Source organism: Nasonia vitripennis, chromosome 2 (assembly GCF_009193385.2).
Source record: "Nasonia vitripennis strain AsymCx chromosome 2, Nvit_psr_1.1, whole genome shotgun sequence".
NCBI lineage: Eukaryota > Metazoa > Arthropoda > Insecta > Hymenoptera > Pteromalidae > Nasonia > Nasonia vitripennis.
Genome location: NC_045758.1, coordinates 33,718,563 through 33,743,943, shown reverse-complemented (window position 1 = coordinate 33,743,943; position 25,381 = coordinate 33,718,563). Strand labels below are relative to the sequence as shown.

The 25,381-nt window shown below is 39.8% G+C and overlaps 6 protein-coding genes across 16 annotated transcripts; 4 read left to right on the top strand and 2 right to left on the bottom strand.

The window, feature by feature from the left end:
• The first annotated feature begins 40 nt into the window (after positions 1-40).
• On the top strand, positions 41-2,438 carry LOC100679606. Its single transcript, XM_003424117.5, has 8 exons — positions 41-438; positions 671-945; positions 1,029-1,094; positions 1,180-1,494; positions 1,582-1,807; positions 1,886-1,995; positions 2,073-2,124; positions 2,196-2,438. The coding sequence occupies exons 1-8, from the start codon at positions 366-368 to the stop codon at positions 2,351-2,353; spliced, it is 1,275 nt and encodes a 424-aa protein (XP_003424165.1). The 5' UTR covers positions 41-365; the 3' UTR covers positions 2,354-2,438.
• A 558-nt stretch (positions 2,439-2,996) lies between these two features.
• Positions 2,997-5,379, top strand: LOC100678714. 2 transcript variants are annotated; one of them, XM_016981624.3, is made up of 9 exons: positions 2,997-3,180; positions 3,448-3,713; positions 3,805-3,867; positions 3,945-4,259; positions 4,331-4,456; positions 4,533-4,632; positions 4,718-4,827; positions 4,905-4,956; positions 5,044-5,379. In XM_016981624.3, the coding sequence occupies exons 1-9, from the start codon at positions 3,108-3,110 to the stop codon at positions 5,205-5,207; spliced, it is 1,269 nt and encodes a 422-aa protein (XP_016837113.1). In that variant the 5' UTR covers positions 2,997-3,107; the 3' UTR covers positions 5,208-5,379. The 2 variants fall into 2 exon arrangements, with proteins under 2 accessions (XP_016837113.1, XP_008216384.1); XM_008218162.4 differs by having other exon boundaries at positions 2,998-3,180; positions 5,041-5,379.
• A 1,157-nt stretch (positions 5,380-6,536) lies between these two features.
• Positions 6,537-12,717, top strand: LOC100120582. Of its 2 annotated transcripts, none has more exons than XM_001604159.6 (6): positions 6,537-6,865; positions 10,019-10,389; positions 10,504-10,741; positions 10,908-11,233; positions 11,513-11,849; positions 11,929-12,717. In XM_001604159.6, the coding sequence occupies exons 2-6, from the start codon at positions 10,177-10,179 to the stop codon at positions 12,051-12,053; spliced, it is 1,239 nt and encodes a 412-aa protein (XP_001604209.1). In that variant the 5' UTR covers positions 6,537-6,865; positions 10,019-10,176; the 3' UTR covers positions 12,054-12,717. The 2 variants fall into 2 exon arrangements, with proteins under 2 accessions (XP_001604209.1, XP_016837803.1); XM_016982314.3 differs by having other exon boundaries at positions 6,575-6,865; positions 10,884-11,233.
• LOC100120607 lies at positions 12,407-15,705 on the bottom strand. Of its 2 annotated transcripts, XM_003424118.4 has the most exons (4): positions 15,113-15,254; positions 13,696-15,022; positions 13,340-13,495; positions 12,407-13,211 (listed from the first exon to the last, which is right to left on the bottom strand). In XM_003424118.4, the coding sequence occupies exons 2-4, from the start codon at positions 13,763-13,765 to the stop codon at positions 12,979-12,981; spliced, it is 459 nt and encodes a 152-aa protein (XP_003424166.1). In that variant the 5' UTR covers positions 13,766-15,022; positions 15,113-15,254; the 3' UTR covers positions 12,407-12,978. The 2 variants fall into 2 exon arrangements, with proteins under 2 accessions (XP_003424166.1, XP_001604229.1); XM_001604179.5 differs by lacking the exons at positions 12,407-13,211; positions 13,340-13,495 and adding an exon at positions 15,487-15,705 and having other exon boundaries at positions 14,235-15,022; positions 15,113-15,274.
• On the top strand, positions 15,242-19,794 carry LOC100120631 (28S ribosomal protein S30, mitochondrial). Of its 5 annotated transcripts, XM_032597507.1 has the most exons (6): positions 15,733-15,855; positions 16,050-16,803; positions 16,885-17,486; positions 17,558-17,948; positions 18,047-18,297; positions 18,399-19,794. In XM_032597507.1, exons 2-5 carry the CDS (start codon positions 16,127-16,129, stop codon positions 18,279-18,281), a joined length of 1,905 nt encoding a protein of 634 aa, XP_032453398.1. In that variant the 5' UTR covers positions 15,733-15,855; positions 16,050-16,126; the 3' UTR covers positions 18,282-18,297; positions 18,399-19,794. The 5 variants fall into 5 exon arrangements, with proteins under 5 accessions (XP_016837802.1, XP_032453398.1, XP_031780591.1 ...); XM_016982313.3 differs by lacking the exon at positions 15,733-15,855 and adding an exon at positions 15,242-15,337 and having other exon boundaries at positions 18,047-18,624; XM_031924731.2 differs by having other exon boundaries at positions 15,733-16,803.
• Positions 18,924-25,302, bottom strand: LOC100120653 (GMP synthase [glutamine-hydrolyzing]). 4 transcript variants are annotated; one of them, XM_032597505.1, is made up of 10 exons: positions 24,675-25,276; positions 23,463-23,536; positions 22,660-22,939; positions 22,368-22,580; positions 21,879-22,288; positions 20,889-21,544; positions 20,641-20,811; positions 20,308-20,550; positions 20,041-20,229; positions 18,924-19,960 (listed from the first exon to the last, which is right to left on the bottom strand). In XM_032597505.1, the coding sequence occupies exons 3-10, from the start codon at positions 22,878-22,880 to the stop codon at positions 19,859-19,861; spliced, it is 2,205 nt and encodes a 734-aa protein (XP_032453396.1). In that variant the 5' UTR covers positions 22,881-22,939; positions 23,463-23,536; positions 24,675-25,276; the 3' UTR covers positions 18,924-19,858. The 4 variants fall into 4 exon arrangements, with proteins under 4 accessions (XP_032453396.1, XP_008216297.1, XP_031780589.1 ...); XM_008218075.4 differs by lacking the exon at positions 23,463-23,536 and having other exon boundaries at positions 24,675-25,302; XM_031924729.2 differs by lacking the exons at positions 23,463-23,536; positions 24,675-25,276 and adding an exon at positions 23,802-24,356.
• Between the last annotated feature and the right edge of the window lie 79 nt (positions 25,303-25,381).

Sequence of the window (25,381 nt, the reverse complement as noted above, 5' to 3'; positions counted from 1 at the left end):
ACAATGTAAAAGAGGAGCCGAATTTTTCAAATTTCCCATAAATGCACATTTACAATTGCAATAAATCAATTTCTTGTATGTATGTACATATATTCCGAATAGTAACTTGACTAATTAGAAGAATTCTCCCATTTTTATATGCAATAACGGGTAACAAAATCTTCAATAAAAGTCACGTACGCGATAATCATTGATAAGATTCACCTTAGCGAGATTCGAACCAGATTAGATGTTTGAGTATTTAATTACATATTATCAATTAATGTTGATCGAATCATTGAGTTTGAGCTAAAGCTATCGGCATTTCTTCAAGTTCCGTATTCCGAAAGTGACGCTTGCTATTCGTAACTGGCAGCGATATCAAAATGAAACTTCTATTCTGGAGTTTTGCAGCATTGTATATTTTTACGTTATTAATCAGTGGAGGGCAAAGTGAAAGTAAAGTATCATGAGTGCAATTTTATGTTTCTTTGGGTTTATCGTTTGGTGTTGTGTGGATCAGTAAAATAATTCTTTCTATAATAAACAAAATAAAAAATGTCAGTGCGATGTATGATCAATATAAATTATAAAATTATCATTTTCAACATCGATGAATAAACAACAAAGAAAAAATATTTACACTAAATTTTTATTAAAGTTAAATTATTGATTAAATTTTTCCTTACAGAAGATGAGAAGCCTAATTGTGTTATTTTTCATAAGAATGGCGAGGCATTCTCAGATGCTGATTGGGATAGGGGAATCGAAATCGACCAAATCGATGATATTACACCTGCTGGAACAAAAATTAAAAGCTTCAAAACCGAAAATATTACCTCTGTTTATACAAGCTCGGTAAATGGTAAATATTCTTACCTAAGAGTACTCGAGTCCGAAGGGAAGGATGAAGATGAATTTTATATTCAAATTGACGACGGTTTTAGTAAATACGAAGAATACGAGGTAAATTAGATTTTCGATCACAGAAATAATTATTCCATACAAATGTATTCTACGAGTTATTTTATGTTCATAACCAATTTCAGACTGAGGAAAAGATGACACTTTCAATAGAGTTTGAGTGCTCAAAAGACTATAGCTATAGAAATATAGTAAGCCTATAGTTATTTATTACTCATAGACACATGTGAAGTGTTAAACATAAAGTTATTTGATTTTTAAATAATTAATTTTTAGGACATCAGAATACCTATAAGGGATACAAACAATCATTCTCCCAAATGTTTACAATGGGCATACGAGTATAAAGTGCCAATGCCACTTCCAAAAAATTTTGTTTTTGACACCATTAATCAAATAGCAGCTCGAGACGTTGATTTAACGAACAAAGCGATAGACTTTGCAATCAAAGGGCATGACAGGTACAATACGGCTTTTTTAATCACAGGGCTTGAGCCTACCAAGGAAGACAAAAAAAATTATCCCGCAAGGTTTGAGACTTCAATGACCATAGATTTCAAAGAAGATACTAGATTTATTTTAACAGCAACGGTTAGTAATATATTATATATATATGTTATACCTGAATCTTTAAAAATTAAAAAACTACAAAATCGTGAATTCGTGTTAAACTTCTAGGATTCTGAAGAGCCAAGGAGAACCAAGGCCTCGTCTATTAATTTTGTTATTGATAAAGCAAATTCGTTTCCCCGCTTTGCCGAACCAGTGTATGTCGCGGATCTCACGCATTTAAAGTATGATAAACCGGACAAGATTTTATTGAGATTTTTAGGCGATAAAAATATTACCTTAGACGGCGGCTATGAGAGACCTGTAAACTTCTCATTGACGGATCTGTCTGAAGGTAACTATTTCTTGGAAAGATTGTCCATCAAAATTATTGTAAACGATTCTTTAAACCAATGGTTGCACTTTTTTGCAGAAAATAAAAAACACTTTGAGGTGACCGGCAGTGGCCCTTACGTTTATATCGAGATGAATGGTCTAACGGATAAATTTTTTAACCAAGTAGCAATCAGTGCAGTCTTGACGGTAACTAAACATGTTTATGAATTCTTTTTCATATGTTATCCACGAATAACGTATACATCGTTCAATTCAACTTACAGGCCACCAAAGAAACCGCTCGAGCTCACACCGCTATTCTGGTTGTGCTACCAGGTAAATATGTTGTTTGAGGGAAACAATCACAAGTCAACTTATCGTAACATTGCTAATTCCTTTAATTTCAGAAGTCTCCGATAAAACTGAGGAATCAACGGAGTCAGTCCGGAAATCAAGTACCGAAGATGATTCGGCGAATGGATACATGGTTTCGACGATAATACTTTCGCTCACTTCGGTGGGTCTTCTGGGCTACGTCATTTACTTCCATTTATACAGAAGATAAAAGAATCTTATAAGTTGTTACCAATTTTTCTGGGTAGTACAAATAATAAAGCCTACAATCCTACAAAAATGTAGTTGAATGAAAACGCTTGTATAGTCATTTTAGTACAAATACTTATTTTATATTGTTATTTAAGAGTTGAAAAATGTATTTTGTTTTATAATAAATATATTAATTATATTGGAACGAATATATGTAAATTCGTACGTACAAACATAGGGACCATACGATGAAAAAGATTATCTTTAGATCTTTATGTCAGATTTATTAGTATTATAAATTTGCATATTTTTTCTATCGGGTTTCAATTTCCTTTTCCTATGAATTCGACATGAAACACTGCGAAAGAACAGTAAGCACAATTGAATTTTCGTTTATGATCGCACGTCCTGAAGCAGAATTAATGCACTTTTACGATGCAAAATATATTTTTCATAAAATTCAATTCCCTGCTTACACTAAATAAAAAAATATACTTGCTCAATTAATAATGTTGATTCGTCTACTTTTATACGCACCAGAGGTAAAAAGAATCTTGAATAAAAGTCACGTACGAGATAATCATCGATAAGACGTAGCTTATAGCGAGCCTCATAGCGGTAGATTAGATTTTTAAGTATTTAATTATTATATTATCGATTAACGTGAATTCGACTTTGGTGACTGTTCCGCAGAGAGTGATCAGTAGCATTTCTTCAAGTTTCGTGTACCGAGAGTGACGCTTGTTGTTGCATCGAATACAGCAACGATCACAATGAAAGTCCTGAACAGTGCTTTGCTAGCAGTTTACCTATTAGTGCCCCTGTTCTGCGAAGGGATAAGCGGATGTAAAGTATCATGTTTACAATTATTACGTTCATTCGGTTTATTGATCGATGGAGAAAAGTTCATGAATTAATTTACGGTTTGAAAAAGGGGAATAAAATTAAGTGTTGTGTATAGCCACGCGATTAAGCTTACATATTAATATGCTTTTCGTTTTTATACAAGATTGAAAAATATAATTAGTTTTTTACACCGGTCAATATACTCGAGTGATAAAACTAATGCGCTATTCCTTTTTATTTAAAGTTTATTTTTTACTCTTCTCGCAGATAAACCTAGCTGCAAAATCTATCATGAGAATAGCGAAGAATTATTCTCAGAAGATGAATGGAATGGAGGACTTGAATTCGGTAAACTGAATGACGATACAGCTGTTGGGCCAATACTCAAGACTTATAAAACTGCAAATATTTCTAACATTTTGACATACGAGCTGAACGGTCATGATAATTACTTGACAGTAAGCAAGCCAGAAAACAAGGATGAATTTTACATTGAAATTCGAGATAACTTCGATCAATATGAAGAGAAGGAGGTAAGTGAAGTATAAAGGCCATCACTGAAATAAACATTTTGTGCACGTATTGCTAATAAAATGTATCACGTTTTATTAAAAAATATTTTAGACGGCCGAAACAATGTCGTTGAAAATAAAATTCGCTTGCGACGACAATGAATCCAGAATACTTGTAAGCCTAAATTTATCATATCTATAATATGGTTGTATAGAAACAAAAATTCTGACGGAATAAGTTTTTTTCTTCAGAAAATCAAAATACCGCTTAGGGATACTAACAATCACTCTCCCCAATTCTTGAAAAGCAAATACGAATATAAACTGGCGATGCCACTTCCAAAAGGATTCGATTTTGACACCATTGATCAAATAGCAGTTCGAGACGTCAATTTGACGAACAAAGCGATCGACTTTGCAATAAAGGGAGATGAAAAGTACACCAAGGGTTTTTTAATCACTAGTCTTGGACGTACTAAGGAGGACAAGAAGAATTTCACTGCAAGGTTTATTACTTCGATGATCATGGATTTCGAAGAAGATACCACTTTTACGCTTTCTGCGACCGTTCGTAATTCATAATTTTTAAAACTTACGCTAAGTTTCACGAAATCGCAAATCGGTATAAACTTTTTCAGGATGCAGGAAACACAACCAGGACTACGGAAACGAATCTCACTATCATCGTTGATAAAGCAAATTCATTTCCACGATTTGCTGAACCAGAATACATCGCGGATCTAAAGAATTTGGACTATGGAAAAGTACGTACCCCAAAAGTTGTAGTGATATTATATCGTGCGTAAAGAGTGCTTTTTTCAACTTTTATTTGCATCGTAGGTTAAAAAGATTATGCTGAACTTTTCAAATGGCAACGACATTACTTTAGATCGTGGATTCGAAGGACCTGTCAATTTCTCATTGTCGGATTTATCTGAGGGTGAGTATTTGGTGGATTATTTTATCGTTGAAACTGGCTCACAGAATAAATGGTATATATATATATATATATTTTTTTTTTTCAGAAAATAAAAAACATTTCAAACTAAGTAGCAAAGGTTCTAAGGTTCAGATTGAATTAAGCGATCTCTCAGATACCTTTTTAAGTCAAGGCGTAATAAGTGAAGCATTGACGGTAATTTAGGATTCTCGTGTATATTCTTTTGTTTAAACGCAGCAAACATGCAAATACAACATTTATTCAATTTACAGGCCACCAAGGAAACCACCGAGACCAGTACCGCTATTATTGTTTTACTTCCTGGTAATTGTATTATTCAAAATATTAATTAAGGCAGCTTTTCCGTTAGAGTTTATTATACAGTATTGGTAACCACACTTTTTTCAGAAGTCCCTGTCAACAAAGTTACTGAGAGATCAACGACGGTAAAACCACAGGAATCAAAAACCAAAGATGATTCAGTGAATGGATACATGGTTTCCACGATAATACTTTCCCTCACCACGGTGGGTCTTCTGGGCTACGTTATCTATTTGCACTTTTACAGAAGATAAGCGAGATACTTCACTGTTTGTTCGTTACCACTCTGGTTTAGTAGTGAATAGTCCTTTTTATACAAAATAGGGAAATATTGAAATTTGAGCGAATTTGTGCCGTAAACTCGTTGAAAAATGTATGAATTATATACTACATAATAAAATTGGGTATAGCTTGTTTGAAACGGTAGCTGAGAAATTTTTCTTAGACGAAACCAAGATACTGCGTAAAAGGAAGGTAATATTCACTACAAGTATTTATGAGTATAGAACAATGAATTTTCCCAGAACGTTCGGTCAGGATTACTCGCGGATGCAATTACTACAATTACATACCTGCGACTAAAAAAATTAAGCACATCAGTTGTTTGTTTTGAAAGGTATTATACATCTAGTTCGAAGTCAGTTGTTGTTTAATCGCGGTCTATGGGTTTGAAAAAATTCTCAGAAGAATATACCTCGACGTAAGTGCCTATACGTTCTTCTAGGCGAAGGTCGATACATTTTACATGCACCTCGACTCGTATTGGATATCCTCGCATATCATCACGTTCGATCGACATAATTAAATATGCTCAGGAGCACTGTTAGCACGATTTAAAAGTCGCAGAAGACTATAGCGATACTTTGCGCGCAATAACGGATGCTATATAGTAAACTATTGTTTAAAATTTGAATCCACTCGATAAACAACGTGTAAAAACGATTGACGATGAATAAGAGTCTAGATGATATTATAATTCGAGCAGACACATATACAAGATCTTATCCAAATTCATTCCTCGCGTACTCAATTGTACAAAAGAAATCCCAACACGTAGCGACCTTGCGCGATCATACAGTCCGATAAGAAACGTTATAGGGTAAATCAACGAACCACGCGGTCGAGGATTTCAACGTAACTCGCAAATGGCAGCTCTATAACTTCCGCATCTATAGTGCCTCTCAAGATGGTCAACAAGGGCACATCCATATCCCGCCGCGTTCCAGCGTCACCTTTCCCGCGCTAATTTGAAAATTCAAACGCGCTGAATTTTTATTCCGACATCATAGAGGCGATCGCGCGCGCATAAACAAGAGATCTGCGTTGCAGAAGAATAAATCGGTACGGGGTTCGCTCAACGGGTATGCGAGCGAGCTTTTGTCAAATCTAAACTGAGAACTCGCGCCAAAAGACCGGGGCCTGAATCTCCTCCGTTCCGCGCCTGATCGCTCTTCTCTCTCTCTCTCTCTCTGCGGCGGATTTCGCGCGCTATGTAGCAGCGCCTAAACTCATATATATATATATATACCGCACGCGGCGGCTCACCTTCGGCGATGACAACGCTACGCCGTTCCCCTCTCTTTATTCCTGTGCTATACTTACACACGGACACATGCACACTCGCAGCGGAGCAACAGCCGGTCTACACACGGCAAAGACCGCGCGGCAGTACAGTCGACGACAGCGATCGAGCGGGAACTCGACTATATATATATATCGGCTGTATCTTTTTCGATTCGAACGAGAGAGAAAAAGTTAAAGAGCCGCCGCGCGTATTGCGTGTGTTGTAAGATCGCCGCATCAGCGACCGGTTGGAGCCGTCATCTCGTGTGCATCGAGCCACGGCTACGCGGGATATTGTATTATCGGCTCTGTAAGCCATATCATCATCGATCAATGGAGTAGAAAGAAGGTTAGAGTTTGTTGTTGATATAATTGTGCGATGCGTATATATACTTACACACGGGAGTGGGACAATCGAGATAAGAGGAGCGCCCGAGGATTACGTCGTGGGCGCGTATGATTGTGAATGACGCTTTTTTCGAGAGATTAATCTTGTGTGTGTGTGTGTGTGTGTGTATATACATATATATAGGTAGCAGAGCACGCGCGCGGTGTGGTCGAAAAGGATGTGCGCGAAAGAGGGGAAGGCCGATATCGGGTAGTAAAGAAAAGGTCGGGTAAGTCTGCAGAGGCAAAAACACACGATCGAATCGTGGCCGTACGGGTGCGATCCGACTAAAGCTCAAACTGTCTCGAACAAATGGCTAGACGTGAAAAGTTTACGCGCACCGCTGCATCTCTCCGTCAAGCCCATAAAAAGCCCGAGAGTCGATCATCGACGAGTCGTGCATTAGAAAGCCCTCTCGCAGCTTTCAACTTTCACCTCTTCGAGCCTCGTCGTAAATAAGTTATATACTTATATAAGTATAGCTCGCGAAACGCACGAGTATTGGGGAGGAACTATAGAACTGCAGCCGAGCCGGAGGCTAAAGAGAGTCGGATGAAAACAAGTCTCGACGGACAGTAGTGCAGTGTCGCTTATAAATCGAGTATATAGCTCGAGTTGGCTGCTGCTGCAGGCGGGACCGGTCTCTCCTCTCTCACTTGATGCTCCTATATACGTACGTTAATACAGCAGCATTTTTTTATCTCTTTCTCTCTCGGATACCTGTTGCCGCTGCGAGACGAGTCGTGCGTGCCTCGTTTTCGGCGTTTAGACCCGACGAGATAATTGTGCCGGCTGATGGCATACCTCTGACATAATATCTGCGTGTATACAATCAGGAACGAGCTCGAGAGTTTTGTTGTACGGGCTTTGTCAGGTGGGACGTTCAAAGCTACGATTGTAAGCACCTTAAAGTAACTATATAATTTCAGAAAATTATCCTCGTGAATCATTGCTGTCGCGAGAGGCACACGACGTCAAGTTTTACGTAACTGCTAAATTTTATAAAATAACGACTAGCCGTAATTCCAAGCGATTACCGCAGTCGTAGGATAGAATCAAAAAAACGCTCAACAATCCCGCGCCTAATCAATCGCCGCGCGTAGTAATTATATGCGGTGCGATGCATTCCACGCGGATGACTACGAAACTTTTCCTCGAGAGCTTTCAAACCCGCAGTAACCCGCGTACCAACAGCGGTATTTTAAAACACGCGTAGACACACGACTAAGCCAAAAATAAAAGCGGCATTATCGACGAGTGTAATAAAAGAGATCTAATTGAGCCATCGAGGCCTCGACGTCGCGGGCGTGAAAATTCCAAAACGTCGATTATTCGACGAGTGGCTCGGTTGGATGATGAGAAACCAAGCACATCGTCGCACGCGCACTTGCGCGACGAAATTGTATATACCCACGCCCATGTGGCTGATCTCTCTCGGACGCTCTGATGAGATTCCGCCGCGTTGATTAGACTCTGTGTATCTTGCCGCTGATGCCGAGGTGATGGATCTATAACGAGAATATTTGACAATCTTGTTGATGAAAGTTTTTAAAAAAGTATACGCCAGTGTATAACTGAAGAATGAACGAGAGCCTTGTTAATCCGATGCGTGAATATAAAAGCCCTTCATTGATCGTATTGATCGTCTCGCAAAAACCGTCGATAATAGCTCCTTTCTTAATGGACAACCATTAAGCTTTACTTTACGCTCGGAGCTATTTAGCCTCTGGCGCGATCGGTTTTCGAGTGTCCAAGCGTGATTATATCTCTTAACGAGCGCATCGCCGCGCTGATGTCGATGTGTACTATACATAAACGAGGATTTATGCAATAGTCCTTTGCAGTTTCTTTGTCATTTTTTATAATTACGTTACGTTTTATAAGTATCTTGATAAATAAATTTTACGGACAAGGGTCCCCATCGCTTATTCCATAATAACATCCAGTTGTCGATTGTGTCCTGATTGGATTACAATTTCAGTGAGATACATTGTTTAAAAGCATCAGTGTCCGCTGACGACAACTAGTACGTCGAGCTCATCTCTTTAGCGCGTGTGTACAGCATCTCGGAGCAATTGGGCATGGAATGCACGTCGAACGGTGTGCCGTAGCCTTTTCTCGCTATGCGAGAGAGCAGTAGCCTAACGGACCGTTCGAGATTTCTCGTTCCGAGACGTTGTGTGCGTTATATAATATATAATAGTATGCCGCGCAAGATTTCCGCGATAGCGACAGTATAGACGGCTGGGAAACTCGCATTATTGTTATAGGGTATCTCGCCGATGACTGCTTATGGAGTATAACGTAGTAAAGCAGAAAATTTGCAAGGTCAGGCCTGAAAAGCCTGGCTGATACGGCGTAAATATTAGCCGCGGCGAAATCGTAATCAATTGCAGCTCGGTCGACTATAATAACGCGCAGCGGTAAACGTTTTTATAGGCTTGCGTAAAACTCTGAAAATCACCCAACCATTTTTCACGACGACAAATTACTTTGCGTCTTTAGCGCGAGAGACACCTGCTAAAACTACTCATTATCTACCTTCGCGACAGAGGAAGGCATTCATAGCGCAAATAGGCGTACATACGACCGGAATCTTCACCGCGAACTTTTTCCTCGTCGCTCGAGCTGTAAAACTGCAAAATCGTGAGCTCGACGCGACTCTAGGGGGGGGGGGGAGGGGACATCGATCGAGCGGCACACACGGTACAGTGCGCTTCTTTAAACTGCGCCCGAATGAATTATTCAATTATAGAACGGCCAAGCGACAAATGCCAACGCGTACGTCGCACTTCTGACATGTACACGAGCCCTTTGTCAGGGTTTGCGCAGAGCGACTCGTGGCTCCAGAAATTTCAGCCAATTAACCGTTTAATTAAACGCGCGCAAAACGTGTATAATTATCTCAATTTAGACTGTACACAGAGTTTGTTGAACTTTTGCCAACAAGGCAAAAGTTTGTTTGTTGCCGATTCTAAATCGATCTCGACTGTATAAAGATAACGGTTACATTACAAGCGCGACGGACGCGTAACCGTTAACGAAATCGCGATCCTCGTCTCTGTATATCTGCGCGTAGCTGATCAGCTGATATTTATCGATATAATTTTTCAGTATACACCCGTCAACAGCCGCCGAATAATTCGCAGCCGTCCAGATGCTCACGTCTCGTCGTGCCGGCGATAACGAGGTCTAGTCTCGTCGCTTGCGATAAGCTGCTGGTGCTAATATATCAGTACAGAGATACGCGTGGCATCGGCGCGTAGAGCAGTATGGCGATAGCGAAGATCAGGAGTTTCCTGGACTCGGGCTTGAAGAGCGTCTCGCAGCCGCTGAGCGAACGAGCGAGCGCCAATCTCGAGCCCGAGATCGGCATCAGGATCGTCCACTCGCCCAACGACAAGAATCTCAGGGTCACCGTACTCGGCGCCAGACACCTGCCGCAGAACTTTGGCTTCACCCGCGTCAACAGCTACGTTGTCAAGGTATGCCTACACAGCGGGAGCTTGTTATTTAAATTGACGGGAATTCGAGGGTGATAACGAGAGGCTGGCGAAGAAAGACGCTAAAGTTAACAACGCACACTCCTTTCATTCCAGGTCAAACTCATTCCCGGCAAGGATAAGTACGAGACGACAACGCGCAACGAATCATGGCCTCAGTGGAACGAGGAGTTTGTCTTTTCCTTGCGGAAGGAGACCAAAGTCAAGTTCGGCAAGTCAAAGTTCGTCGAGGAGGAAATCGGCGCGTCCAAGTTCATGGTGGCGACGCTCTACGCCATCCTCGAGGACAAGCCCCTCATCGCCACCGAGAAGAAGGAGAGCGACAAAGATAAAGGTAAAGTCCTCGTCTCGATCCAAAGTCAAAGCGATGATTAACGATTTTATAAGAACTGTAGTGGCTCTATCGTCATCCGTGTGCGCGCAATAAGTGTACATCGGTTGCGATCGAAAGAGCGTCGAAGCTACCAATTAATCAGAGGATACCGATCGAACTCCCGCAGGAAAGGAGAAAAAGGACGGCAAGAAGAAGGACGGAAAGGACTCGAGCGGCGCATCCGGCACGCAGGACGCGAAGGAACAGTCGAAGGGCAGCAAGTTGCTGAATCAGTTCTTCGGCAAGGGATCGGACAAGATCGGCGAATCGGCCGGAAGCGAGAGGAAGGCTTTCGAGAAGAGACGGACCATCGGTGCCACGACGATTCCCCTCGATCCGAGAAACTTCACGACGAAACCACTCAAACCCAAGCACTCGCAGGACGTCTCGACCGGCGACATGTGGAGAACACTCAAGCCCATCTCCAGCGGCATTTCCGGCGCTGAAGAACGGGTGAGTCGCTTTTGATAATTGTTCTTAGAAATAATTACTTTTTTAATCGTCGACTGACTTTGAACGCGCGACTGTTTGTCTCGAAGCTTTAAAAAGCTCGAGTGTACTCGCGGCCGCGGTCGAGCGCGCTGACGTAATTCCCAAACAGAGCAGGGGCTTAAAACTGTAATTGAGACAATTGATAACGACGGCCTGGTGGTGGTGCACGATTGAAGTAATCGCTCGTCGCGCAGACTCGGCGCCGACTAAAAATACAATTCGTAATTTCAAAAATTTCAGAGGGAGAACAAGAAGGGCCAGGTGGAGCTGTCGCTCTGCCAGGAGAAGAGCGACAAGAAGGACGTAAGCAGCGGACGGCTGGTGCTGACCCTCGTGCGGTTGCGCTGCTCGCTGCAGTCGATGCACGAGCACGAGGCGCTCAAGGGCCAAATGTACATAAAGATGTCGGTGGTGGACAACGGCCGGGTCACGCACTTTTGGAAGAGCGACCGGTTCTCGCCATGCGTCTCGATGAAGTTCGACGCTGATCAGGCACAGGTCATCGCTGAGAATCCTTACGAGGGCGCGCTCAAGGACGTTAGCTTCGTCGTCAAGTTTGTCTCGAAGAACAAAATTGGTAAAGGACAAACTTTCTCGTCCGTCGAAATTTCCTAAACTCGTACGAATATCGAAGCTCATTTGGATCGCTTTTTCAGGAAAGAAGATCACCGTTGGGCACTTCGTGATTGGGCCCGAGGTCGGCGGAACCTACAGCGAGCAGTGGAAGCAAGCCCTGGCGAAACCGGGACAACAGATCGTAAAGTGGCAGCACTTTGAGTGAAGAGATCTGCTAATTTTTTTTTTTTTTTTATTCCGACAAGCGAACGTTTTACTTCTGTATTTTTTGCAGGCTAAGATACGCGAAAAACCTTAACCGTCCATTATTTGTTAAGTGATGTAAGGAGATTCGCATTGCGCTGTAAATTGTAGATAATACCGACGTACTGAGAATGTTTTGAAGTATTTACAAAATTACTTTGTGTACAAATGTAGAGATTATAAGCGTAAGATTTGTAGAGATCAGTCATCAATGGATTGAAAATTGTGAAGCAACGTTTTTTTTTTGTATTTTATCAAACACCGCAGTATGTCAATTTTAAGTTAAAAGTCATATGTATGCGTATTTTATTTTTTTTACTTCTGTAGCGTTCTTTCAAGTTGCCTATATAGCTGATAGTAAAAATTAGTCGTTAGATGTTGCACTGAGGCTCATTAAAGTATATAATAATTTGAAACAGTGCGCTCTGCAGGTTGTCTTATTTTAATAAAATATGCGTGAGAAATTGTTTAATAATTTGATGTTTTTATTAATTTTGTAAATTAAACACGATAAAAACTCGTACATTGTATCTAAAATAATTTTATCTTGTTTCGTATATCTTGTGGACTAAAATATTTGTATTTTTCTCAATAGTACAATGAATTTCATAAATTTTATTAAAAAAGTTATTGGTTTTTATTTTCAACAAGGTGCTGCGATATATTCATATATTATTACTCTAATCTTAAGTTAATCAGGACTGTTTTATAGTCTACAGTTAAAAAGCTTTAAAAAATATTATTTGTGCGTTAAAAAATTCATAGTATGAAAAAATGGTTAAAAAGCGATGCACATTCAAGTTAAAAATATTTATCAGAATAATTACTTGTCACTAATTGTAACTAATTGTTACACTATTCGAGCAACGCTTATCATTACAAAAACTTCAAGGACGTAAAAAGGAAGTAGTGATAATAAATGTGGTAAATAAACCACCATATCGTAAAAAGGTATTGTAATGGTGTTCTGAAGCTGAGTTGCAACCATATTTATCGCCACATGTGCAGGTCTCTACGGAAACGTTGTCGGTATCAGTTTTCCAAAGACACTTTCCGTCGCCTTCTCTGCTATGCTCGTTCGCGTACGCACAGCCACGATAGTATTGCCACACCCCATTGACTGAAAAGCAAAATGATTTGTTAGGTCTGCCTAAAAGGCCTGTACTCGCGTACGCAAGAACGTATACACGAAATAACGATGGGAAACTGAATTCGGTCTTGAGTTATATTTAAAAAAGATTTAAATACCTTTTTGGCGAGTCTTTCTGCACATATTTGGCCTTACTGTAGGCGAAATTTCTGATTCTCTTTGGCAATCGATAATTTGAATAGTTGAGTTGTTAAACGGATCAGCACACTTCGGATCGGAATCCGACCTGCATGTGAAACACTTGATCGAGACACCTGTAGACAAGTTAAATTGCGATTTAAAATCTTCGAGGTTATACATTAAGATTTTAATTTCTTAATTATTGCCTATATAAAATAATAATTACAAGTTACTATTCTAATCGCTTCAGTTCCGAGACAAAGTGCGCAACTATGGTATCCCGATCGCACTTTGTTGTAGATTTTGAATATGCGGTAAAAATATAATTGCTTACCTGTTTCGAAGAAGCATGACAGGAGCACAAATGTCACAATTTGTAAGATTAACAAGCTCTTACAACTCATTTTGGAATATTTAAAATGAAGGCAAAGTCGAGTAGCAAAAAGGTGTGAGCAACGCGGCAACGCCTATACACGAACTACGACGGATTACGTTTCTTTCACGGTCGACCGGCCGCATATATACGCAGGTCTGGAAACAACGATAGTGGGGGCGGCTCAACAAGACAAAAATAGTTTATTGCAGAATATTTAGAATTTATCTGCAAAGTATAATTCCAAACTCTTCCAAGTCCGAGCGCAGTGTTCGATCCACTAGTTTGTTAATGCAGCTAATGCGCGTGACTGAGCGCATAATTAGCTGACCTATTATGATAGACTCGTTGCGTACTTTTTGCGCCTCGAACAATCGATTTGAATCTCCCGGCAATCATTCCTAAGTATATACCATATGAGATTACTTACTATAGGAAATCGAGTCGAGAAGATAATGATTATACTACAGGATTATGGATTGAATATTCCTTGGCTCATATAATTTATAATACGATTCTGAAATTTATTTCAAGTTGTGGTATAAATCATATAAAACATTATACACAAAAGTCGACTTTACATTCGTAGTGTATACAATTCAAATTGAAAGTACCATGCATGTACAACATACACAGTTAATCGATTTTCATTAGGAAAACCCCTTATAAATGGAACACAATGTTTATATAAAAATACTTACAAAAGTTTTTTTAAAACATTACTTATTCTAATCCTTAGTTAATCTGGACGGTATTGGCAGTCTTCTTGTCTATATGATTAGTGTACATTATTAAATTCATTGTAAGTTCGCTATAGTTTGTACTACTACAGTTTACAATCAAAGAGCTTAAGAGATTCAAATTTATCTATTAAAAGAATGCATAGTATAAAAAATAGTTCTAATGCAGCGCAGTAATTTAAGTTAAAAACACTTTTTGGAATGATGAATATTTAGTTACAACAATCAAAAATTGCAGTAATTAAAAAATGTTGCAGAATAGCAATTGCAACCAATTGTTACACTCTATGAGCAATGGTAATCATAACAAAAACCTCAGAGTCGTAAGAACCAAGTAATAATAAATGTGGCGGTCAATCCAGCATATCGTAGAAAGATATTATGATGGAGTCCTGGAGCTGAGTTGCATCCATCTTTGCTATTGCATGTGCAGTATTCCATGAAGATATTGTACGTACCAGTTCTCATAAGACAAAATCTTTCATCTCCTAGAATGCCAGGTTCGCCCATGTACGCACAACTGCGGAAGTATCGCCACTCACCATTAACTGGAAAGCAAAAAAAAGAATTTGTTTCGGTCTAGATGGCTTGATATTGATTTTGCAATAATTTTGCTCTATTTAAATAGAATTTAATACCTTTTTGCCGGATCTTCCTGCACATTGTAGGCTTTACTCCGGGCAAATGATCTAGTTCTTTTTCCTGACTGCAGTCAGTAATCGGAACAGTTGAGTTATCAAATGGATCAGCACACTTTGGATCGGAATCCGACCTGCATGCCCAACACTTGATGGAGACACCTGTAAACAAGTGCATCGGTTAGAAATGTGAGGTTATTTCGAGGCATTCCATAAGTTTTGCTTGTAAGTATTGGTATAGATGTATTATTCCAAAAAAATAATGTTAGAAATAAAGAAATTGAACTGAGCAACGGTTGCGAAACAAATACAAGAATTTCGATTGTAATTTATATTACAGAATTCTAACGCATTGAAAAATAGACGTTATTTACCTCTTTCAACAAAGCATGCCAGGAGTACAAAGGCAACAATTTGTAAAAATAACACGTTCTTACAACCCATTTTTGGTAATTGAAAATAAAATAAAAAAATAAAAAACGGGTAAGCAACGCGGCAACGCCTAGGCTACGATCAACACGCCTATTATTATTCACTGCAGGTTACGCTATTACGCATGAAGTCGTTAGTCGGCTTCGTTCGTCTTTCCTCGAGTCACGTGACTTCTCTCTTCGCTAAATATGTGCTGTCTTGAAAAAAATGTAATAATGTGTAAACTGTAGGACTGTTCCCATTTGCTTGTCTCGTTAAATATTTAAATTGCGATATTACCACTGACAGCGGAAAATGCAAATTTGATAAATGTTTGTTATTTGTATTTTTATAAATTATATTTCGCTTATAATGATTGATCTTCTAGCGTAATTTGATGATTTTCTCAATAAAATGATGTAATATTGTATAATAAGTATAATTACTTGATAAGATACTGAAAACCACATCTGTGACTCTTATTGTTGAAATTTATTTATTGCTCGGTGTCATTATACTTTTGCAGTTCTGTCAACTAAAAGTAATCATAGTTACCACAACACCTTGCCGTAATCGAAGAGCTAAACGAAAACACCCAAATTTATGAATCACACATTTTATCGTCTGCAGGTCTGTTACCTAACCTCTTTCAAAGCCGTCTATGGGGCGGCATGCAACTTTAATCGAGTTGTTATCAAACAAAATGAATTTGTTTGTAATTATTTAGAGATTTTCGAACAATTTGAAATTTTTATAAACGCAAAAATGCATTGCTGTAAAGTGAATTCTCGTTTGCTTGCTCGTTTTGTTCCGTTTATCAGACGGTCTCAGGGTAGTTTGAGTTCACCTACCGCGAGTGAAAATATCGTTGAAACTCTTATTCCGCCAAATAACAGTGAACCCGCTGTAGTAGAAGAGAAAACCAAAAATCCTGATGTGAAATATCCACCTATACTGGATTTGTCTCGAGCTGCAAGAAAACGTCGTGAACGGGAAGAATGGCACAACAAAATAAAACACCTGGGTACTGTGGAAGAAAAGATTTTCGAGTTGAACATGCCAAGATATTATGGATGGAAAGTGTGTAAAATCGAAGAAGGTACAATACCCTATGATCCGTTACCTTTTGCTCAGTATGTCACAAGAACACACATGGTTAACGAGCCAGGCTTACCTGATTATTACGACAGTCTTTTGACTCCTGAAACTCTCGATGCTTCAGTGCAACAAATAAAAAGTCAGATAGAGGATGCAATAGTTTTTGAGTATACATGCAGGAAGTGAGTTTTGAAATCATTACTTCATGTTACATTCTTATTTTTCATGTTAACACATATATAAATATTGTTCTTATGTTTAAGGCGAGACTATCAATTTAAAGAAGATGAGCTTGAAGATAAATGTTTTATGGACAATGTATTAGCTAAAGATATGAGCCTACAAGTGAATAGAATATTAACTACTAATTTATCCCAAAATTATACTTATTTATTGGAAAGTCAATTGGATATTGGGCCACGCATTGAAGCATTTTGGGTCTTTGGTGGTTTTGAAGCTCCTATTGAAACAATTAGAGGCAGAGCTGGACAAGATTTTACAAAAGAATTTAGAGATGAACCTGTTAATCAGAAGTTACAGTACTATGGTACTCCAATACTACAGTTGAGGCACAAATTGCCACTAAAAGAAATAGCTTCTATTCAGGAATCAAAAGATCAGAGTTTGGAGATTCCTGTAGAAACACTTGATCCTAGGAAACAGGAATACTTTTATGAACATAAACATGCAACAATTATACCAGGTTTCTGGCCTGGTGATTTTGGAGAGTTTGGTCTTGTATCGTACCACAATAGGGGATACCTTGCGACAAGACCTGAGCAATATAGTGATGATGCCGATGCACTAAAAACTCAAGCAATTTTTGGCTCTTTCAGCTGGCTGTATGGACAAGCTTGCTATCAAGGTTGGACTAATAGTTTGCGTATTATTTACTTCCTTGTTTAAAGTTTCTTATTGCAACTTTTTATTTTATAGGATTTTCAACTTTTCAAGATCCCACTTATCCTTTGCTCAATCAAATGATTATAACCAATGGGCAGTGGTGGTCCTTCTCCACGTATCAACTTAATACTACTACAATGCACATTGACGCTATAAATGAGAACCCACGAAGAAATATCTGCTGGATAACAGAACCACTAAAATTGTTTGATTCTATTGAGGATGGGAAAGTTCAAGGTCTTAATGAAGATGTATTGAAACATCTGATTAAATTCTATGTTAATGCTCCTGAAGTAAAAAAAGGCGTGGAAATGAAACCGTATTTGAGTGAAGAAGAAGTCATTGCTGGTATTGAAGAACCTGATAGAAGAAAATGGCTTGAAGAAAAGTACAAACATTTAGTATCTAACCGACCTCGGCACAGGTAAATATTTTATCAAGTACTGAATATAGTATCACTGCTTTTTTATTTTCTTCTTCAAGTCAAAAAGTTGAAAATATGAATGTTTTAAATATTTACAGATTGCCACCAGAAATCTATCATTGGCAAAAGATTTACATGATCGACCATAAAACTAGACCTATGGATAAGAAACGCGATGCATGGCAGTTCAATCCTAACATTTGGAAAAGAAGAATGGATGAACATACACCAGAATATGTTCCGAAATTCAAAAGATCTTATCCCAAATCTAAACCTGAAAAGTGGGCACCGAATTTCTATCCCACTATACGAAAACCAATTAAATCATCATAGAGTTGCTCTTATTCAAGTAATGATACTAATCATATGTACATACAGTTTTTGTTTATAATAAATTGATAAAAGATTTATACAATTATAAAAAAATTGTGGTGCTTTTATACATTTTAGCAATGATTGCTTGGTATTTCTAAGATGATGAAAAATAGATAAACATGATATTCAACTTTGAATAATTCTCCTCAAAAATCATAGGAAATTAACATAAGCAGATTTTTGTAGTCACGAATGAATGATAAAGACATGAGAAGCTTCTCTTACTAAACAAGCAAGTGTTTGATATTTTGTAAATTTAATCTCATAATTCGAAAATATAAACATAAGAATTTAATACAAATGTATGAGACTTATATTTTTCTAATAACAGGATATAAATTTGCTTTTATTGACAACTTATTTAGCATATTATTGCCAAAGATAATCTGATAATATTCTTTAAAACGTACTGCAATATGATGAGGAATTATCCGATTTAATATGCTTTTATGTAAAAATTTCATTTCCTTTTTTATTATATATCGATATCGATATATATATATATATATATATATATTTATATTTATATATTTATATGTATGTGTTTATATATATTTATAAGAAAACATTTCTGTTTCTTTATTTTCATGTTCGAGAAAATTAGATTTTCTTCAATTACGTTTTTTATTATACAAAGTGAACCGAACAATTTCCCGCCGTTTGGCGCAGGTGCGTTGTCAAATATACAAGTTGCGTCCAACATAAGACTTGCACAGAAAGACACTACGGCACATTCAAGTCTGCTGTATACACTTGATCTAGATGGTATCATCATTGATAAAGCAATTATGTAACAGGTGTGGCGACCAAGTACCGTTTTTCATTTTCTATACATTATATTATTTGATAAATAAATTTTTTACAATTCGCTTAAATAAAAGATGACAAAAGTGAATGTATAACATATTTACAATAAGCAATGTTGACATGTTTGACTGTCTTTCTCTCTGTCTCGCTCTAATACAAACACACTTTTAATTTTTTGTTTCAACTATCTTTCACTTTCTTTCATGCACGCTCACTCTTTTAATTCATTGACACTCGGCAGTACTACTTGTCATTCATTCATCTATTCACGCATAATCGCAATGTAAAGAGAGTAAATTTGTTTGCTCTGGTACAACCAAACCGTGAAGCTAGCTTTCACCATACTCGTATGCAGGTAGGTCATTTTAAGTATAAATTATCGATCTTCATTAAATTTTTGTCATCGATGCAAACGTGCATATATTCTTTATATATACATATCGCGCATATGTGACATCGTCTTTACACTGAGTCACAAATACATAGATATATAATATATGAACATAAACATCTTAATATTCATTAAAAAATCTCGCATTCGTTATTCGTCTATTACAATATAACAAACGAGCATGGTTACTTACTCGCACAACCAATTGCATTATTTTTCATTTGACGATATTTTATTACAAATTTGCCCATTTCTGCATCTCACACGCACGCGCATGTAGTTTAAAAAAGGAAAACGAAAAAATAATCAATAGTTAGTAGCGCTGAACGCATATCCACTACTCCCACTCGGTCGTTCCTGGCGGTTTGGACGTAAGGTCGTATAAAACACGCGAAATTCCTGGAACCGACGAAATCTCACTAACCATTTTCTTGATCACCTGAAACACAGAACAGATTATAGCAACAACTGGATTACGCCTCATTACAGAGTAACATCTTAAGCAGGACAATGACTTACATGCATCGGCAATTCATTTCCGGGAATCGCCGGTGTGCCAGTCATAAAATCTCTTGAGACGAATGGCCTTAGGACTATAGATCGTTGGCAGGGTGGTGCGCGAGATGCGTAATCTCGATCGAAATGGATAGGAATGAGGACTACTGGCATCTGACTGATAGACCCCATGCTGTTGTTAGCCGACAATACCTGACAAAACAAAAATGTTATTTATAAGGGAAAAAATCGAACATAAATTGTGCCAGTTGAATGAGGGCAAAATAGTACCTGATTTGCCAAATGATCTGCTTGTCTAAGTGTTGATATAACATTTGACGTCAGATGCGTCGGTGTAATATCCATAACTGGATGCTGAACTTTGTTTCCAAAAATGTAGCAAACTCTATTGACGTTGTGACAAATGCGAGGAATAAGCCTAGAAAGAAACAGTAAATCTTGCCACTCGGCTGGTTCTGAAAAACTAGTATCGCTTGAAAGGCCGACTACGTAACTGTAACTGCGTTGATCACCCTGCAAAATATGAAATCAAACACGTAAAGTAACAAGGATCAAGCCAGGGATATGGAGATTTAATCTCATTTATGAAAAGATAATCTTTACCTGAACACCGACACTACGAATAGGTAAAAGAGTGGCCGTGAGGTAACGTTGGCTTGATATTCTTCGTAATTGCTGACGATCTGCCTCACTCGTAGCATTTTCTACACGATTCAAAAGGGCGTGCTTCTTCTGCAGCATTTGTTCGTATTCCGCTATTATTTTAACAAGAACCTAGATAAAAAGTAACAATCAGCACGAGTAATAGTGGAGGTGTAAAATGAATTGTGTAAATCGTGCATCAAACTAACCCGTGTTTCCGAAAAGTCTCTGTCCATAAAAGGCTCTTCCGCACAAATAATTCTGATAGCCAGACCTGGTCCTGGGAACGGATGTCTCTGTACAAGAGGTGCCGGGAGACCAAGATCGCAACCCAATTGTCTGACTTCGTCCTTGTGGAAATCTTTGAGAGGTTCGATAACTCTGCCTTTAGCACGCAGCTCTCGCACCAACTCACTGTCGTTATGATGGGTTTTGATCGCGTCAGCCTTACCACTAGCCAAAGAACTGGCACTTTCAATAAGGTCAGGCCTCAAAGTTCCTTGACCAAGGAAAACTTCTTCGGGTTTAAGACCCAATTCGGCAATAGTCTCATTAGCTACTTGAACGAAAACGTCGCCGATAATTTTACGTTTCTCTTCCGGATTCGTGGTGGTGCACAGCATCTTGGTGAGTTTCGGTTTAGGGAAAATGTTGACTTCCCTGTTAGTCTTGTTCACTACTACACAATAAGTTGTACCGGGGTCTGGTAAATTTTCGGGATGGCCTTGCGGAGGAGGATTTTCAGTAGCACTACTGGCACTTGCTGGTATGGTTGTTGTTCCATTCAAGAAAGTATGAGTAGCATTAATCACCTGTAACTTAATTCCAATTTGCGCAAGACTTTGCTCAACCAATGGAGTTTCACCTAGAAAAAATAACAGATGGATTATTTAATATTATCATCATAATATATAGAATCCTATTTTAAATTCTATATTTGGAACTAATTAAAATGAAAAAAAAAATGTTATTTCAGAGATAATTATTTATACAGGCTAATGTCGTAACAGCAGTTATGCACATTAATAAAAAAAGTATACTGGAACTCACTATATATAAACCAGATTGAAGTGAGACATTTGCATGTTTAACTATTATTTCTATTTTATGTAATGAGTATCCTTATGAATGCTAGCAATATAGCTACTTGCACATTTGACACAAAAAAATAATGGAATGGTAGAATAAAAAATTCTTACCTTTTCGCATAAATCCATTATTGATGTGCACAGCTATAACTTGATCTTTGTTCAAGGCTTTATGGAGTAATGCTGCACAAACTGTTGAATCTACACCACCACTAACCAGTAACAAAACTTTGCTATTGCCAACAGTTTCTCTAATTTCTTGAATGCACTGGACTTCTCTGTCTTTCATGGTGTAATTACCAGTAAGACCAGCTACAACAAATAGAAAATTGTGCAGCATTTTTTTGCCATTGAGCGTCAGATCTACTTCAGGATGAAACTGTACACCGTACAAGTTTAATTTTTCATTGGCGATTGCAGCAACAAAATTTGATGATCTTGCTGTAACTCTAAAACAGTCTGCAACTTTATCTATGCTGTCACCGTGCGTCAACAGCACCATTTGATCTTTCTCCAAGTCCCTAAAAATAGAATTATTGAAATGATACTTTGTCCAGAAGTATTGGATTTCAGTACAATATAATGTCACGCGCGACTAACTTGTATAAGAGGCACTTGGGATCCACTTCAATATTGAATTGACCGTCTTCTCGCCCTTCCTTCCTAATAACTGTTCCACCATATTCCTTGTTCATCATTTGCATACCATAGCAGATTCCCAGCACAGGGATTCCAATTTGAAAGATTTTTGCATCATACCTTGGGGCATCTACTGCATACACAGAGCTTGGTCCACCAGAAATGATTATGGCTCTGTAAGAATGAAAGAATTTTAATTAGAGTATTGAATGGATATGTAAAATTTAGGATAGAGGAAAAAGTATGAATTTACTTGTAGCCTTTTTCCTTGAGGGTGAAAGCTGGTGTGTCAAGCGGTAGGATTTCACTGTGAACATTGAGTTCTCGCACTTTGCGGTCAATGACTTTTCCATATTGAGCACCGGCATCCAGGATTGCAACCCTCTCATCAGCTCCAACCATACTCATGACAGCGTCATCAGCACCATTGTTCCGCTCCGGATAGTGGTATGAACCATCGGCGGCTTGTTCCATTTTACAGAATTGGTGAGCAGCGTGGCAGCACTCGCAGTTTCAAATTACAATCTGTTGTGCTGTAACACAGCAAAGCATTCGTCGAGGAATAAGAGGCAGCGGCAAGAGTAGAAGCTTATATATCTAGATATTCAGGTTCTATGCGGGGGGGATTGCTGTGCGCGCGTGTTGAAACCCAGCCAGAGGTTATCACAAGTGTTCATTGATATTTTACGTAAGACTATCAAATTTCTTATTTTTCTCCCAGCTTATCATGTGCACTGTGTGAGCTTTAGACGCGAGTTTCTTGAGTAACACTTTAAATAGGTTAGCAGATGGAATTGAAAAATGCAATTGTTATTGAATAAGCATCAGCACGCTGACAGTGCAGTGGCATGTATACCGAGTGGATCGGAGCTGCGGCGGGACTCGGAAAAAAGTGCGATAGCGTTTCGAAGCAGAACACGTGTGGAGGGAAATCGAAGTCGTTCCTACACACCACGCGCTGAATAGAGCACGAGACAATTTAAATTTCGTGGAGCAGGCAGGTGGCGAGTCGTCCTATAAGTGTATACGCGTGAAGAAGCGAAAGCAATAACTTACAGGTTATGTAAATGAAGCCAGTGTTCACATGAGCGAGAGGTGTGCGGCGCGTGTACGATGTCTACGAGGCTAGGCTAGAAAAGATCATCCGTTATAGTGCCGAGCTAGCTGGCCGTGGGCGCGTGTTATCTCGGCAGCGGCGGAGCCGGTCTCCCCGAATTTCACACCGAACTTTGACTCGCGACTCGCGCTCGGCCAAGTATAGACTATAGGTAAGTATCAGTCAGAAAGCCAGCAGCACACTCACTCGCACACGGACGGACACATATATAGAGCGCGCCCCTTTGGACCGTCGGGTATACGCGAGAGAAAGAGAGACAGCTATAGAACGCTATATACCTATATAGTACTCGCTGCTCCTCGCCTAATAACGACACATGTATTAAACGCGTATACTAGCTGCTGCTGCGAGGAGGTGCGGAAAAGCACTGAATTAACATGTAGTAGGCGTTTTTCGCTTTTCCTCCGGGAGCTCCCTGCGCTCGCGGATCGTGTCGTCGTCCCTTTATCGGCTCTTCCTCGCTCTCTCTCTCTCTCTCTCTCTCTGCTACAACTCGCGTTATATACGTTATATGATCGTGCAGTAGGTTGAAGTATACGAGTAGGCGTGCGCCCGCGAGGTGTGCAGGTTGCAGAAAAAGGCAATTATTTGGAAAGAGGGAGAGAGAGAGAGAGGGACGCTGCACGCACACGCGGGGGTGGTTTGGGGCCAGCCAGAGGAGAATTGCGAGCGGTCGAGGAGAGAACGGAAAAAGAGGGGCGAAGGGAGGAGGGAGCTGCTCCGCTGCAGAGGAGCAGAGAGCGGGTGTAACGTGGTTACGCTGGAGCGAAAGAGACGGAGCGATATGGAGCGCGAGCGGAGGGACCGACGGCGACGAGGTTCAGCGAGAGGGAGAGAGAGAGAGAGAGAGAGAAAAGAGATCGAGCGAGCGGCCGACGGAGAAAGGGTAGGGGTAAGAGGAGCGAAAGACACGGTTTTATGCATCGGAGCTGAGAAAAGATAAGCCGATGCAGAGGATCGCTCGGACGAGTGAGCAGACGTCAGAGAGCAGCAGAGGAGCACGTTTTCGACAGTCCCGTGCTATAGTCTATATAGCACGCATGCGGCGGCGGCGGCGGCCGCGTAATCGGAGCAGTTAACAGCGGATCGATTTTTTACAGTGCGAAAATGCCATCGGAACCGACGACGTCGTGCGCTGATGGGCAGCTTACCGCAGTACAGGGACGATGCAGACGATGATGGACCCGTGGCGGCGGTGTGGCCTCTGACGATGAATGGGAGTCCCCTGCTAGGAGAACGACAGAGAGAGGAGAGCCGGCAGTCGGGCGAGCAGCAGCACCAATGAACGATCCCTGCGTGTAGTTTACTTAGTACCTAGTAGGCTCTCTCTCTCTCTCTCTCTATCTCTCTCTCGTGGAAAAAGAAGACGGTCGCGCGAGCTTAGCTAGCCACACGGCACACACTCTTCGAAGCCTATATACACTCGGGCGCGCTATAGGGTCAAGACTTGCTGCTGCCGCTCGGAGCTGCTGCTGAGCTGCTGCTGGCGGCCATTCGTTCGCGAAATTGCCACACTACGCGCTATAGCGCTAAGCTCCAGACCGATGCTCAGCTCATAACCTGCACAACGAATAAACCCGAGCCTACGTCGATGCCTCGATGATACACCTGATGCGAGTATATAGGTATAATGCGATATCGCCCGCGGCTTTGCGAGTGTAATATCACCGGAGAACTTTTTCGCGCGCGCGGAGATATACTATTTCAGACACATCGGCTACTGTTCTTCCCGGCGCGCCTCATCGCGGTCTTCTCTTCGCTCGCTCCTCGGTACTCGGCTCTCTGCAGCTCTTCGCACACACGCATCGAAACCCGTACCCGCATTCGCATGTATGTGTGTATGTACAAGGCACACTAT

Excerpts from the sequence above, each read along its gene's own strand:
- LOC100120582 (XM_016982314.3), top strand. The coding sequence starts at position 10,177 with ATGGCGATAGCGAAGATCAGGAGTTTCCTGGACTCGGGCTTGAAGAGC. Across the intron at positions 10,742-10,883 it reads GGAGAGCGACAAAGATAAAG|AGGATACCGATCGAACTCCC; the intron begins GTAAAGTCCTCG and ends CCAATTAATCAG. Across the intron at positions 11,850-11,928 it reads TGTCTCGAAGAACAAAATTG|GAAAGAAGATCACCGTTGGG; the intron begins GTAAAGGACAAA and ends TCGCTTTTTCAG.
- LOC100120653 (XM_008218075.4), bottom strand. The coding sequence starts at position 22,880 with ATGGAACAAGCCGCCGATGGTTCATACCACTATCCGGAGCGGAACAAT. Across the intron at positions 20,812-20,888 it reads GAGACTTTTCGGAAACACGG|GTTCTTGTTAAAATAATAGC; the intron begins GTTAGTTTGATG and ends CTTTTTATCTAG. Across the intron at positions 20,551-20,640 it reads TTCGTAGTGTCGGTGTTCAG|GGTGATCAACGCAGTTACAG; the intron begins GTAAAGATTATC and ends CATATTTTGCAG.
- LOC100120631 (XM_032597507.1), top strand. The coding sequence starts at position 16,127 with ATGAATCACACATTTTATCGTCTGCAGGTCTGTTACCTAACCTCTTTC. Across the intron at positions 16,804-16,884 it reads TTTGAGTATACATGCAGGAA|GCGAGACTATCAATTTAAAG; the intron begins GTGAGTTTTGAA and ends CTTATGTTTAAG. Across the intron at positions 17,487-17,557 it reads TGGACAAGCTTGCTATCAAG|GATTTTCAACTTTTCAAGAT; the intron begins GTTGGACTAATA and ends TTTATTTTATAG.
- LOC100678714 (XM_008218162.4), top strand. The coding sequence starts at position 3,108 with ATGAAAGTCCTGAACAGTGCTTTGCTAGCAGTTTACCTATTAGTGCCC. Across the intron at positions 4,633-4,717 it reads ATTGTCGGATTTATCTGAGG|AAAATAAAAAACATTTCAAA; the intron begins GTGAGTATTTGG and ends TTTTTTTTTCAG. Across the intron at positions 4,957-5,040 it reads TATTATTGTTTTACTTCCTG|AAGTCCCTGTCAACAAAGTT; the intron begins GTAATTGTATTA and ends CACTTTTTTCAG.
- LOC100679606 (XM_003424117.5), top strand. The coding sequence starts at position 366 with ATGAAACTTCTATTCTGGAGTTTTGCAGCATTGTATATTTTTACGTTA. Across the intron at positions 439-670 it reads CAGTGGAGGGCAAAGTGAAA|AAGATGAGAAGCCTAATTGT; the intron begins GTAAAGTATCAT and ends TTTTCCTTACAG. Across the intron at positions 1,808-1,885 it reads ATTGACGGATCTGTCTGAAG|AAAATAAAAAACACTTTGAG; the intron begins GTAACTATTTCT and ends ACTTTTTTGCAG.
- LOC100120607 (XM_001604179.5), bottom strand. The coding sequence starts at position 15,556 with ATGGGTTGTAAGAACGTGTTATTTTTACAAATTGTTGCCTTTGTACTC. Across the intron at positions 15,275-15,486 it reads GGCATGCTTTGTTGAAAGAG|GTGTCTCCATCAAGTGTTGG; the intron begins GTAAATAACGTC and ends ACTTGTTTACAG. Across the intron at positions 15,023-15,112 it reads CAGGAAGATCCGGCAAAAAG|TTAATGGTGAGTGGCGATAC; the intron begins GTATTAAATTCT and ends TTTGCTTTCCAG.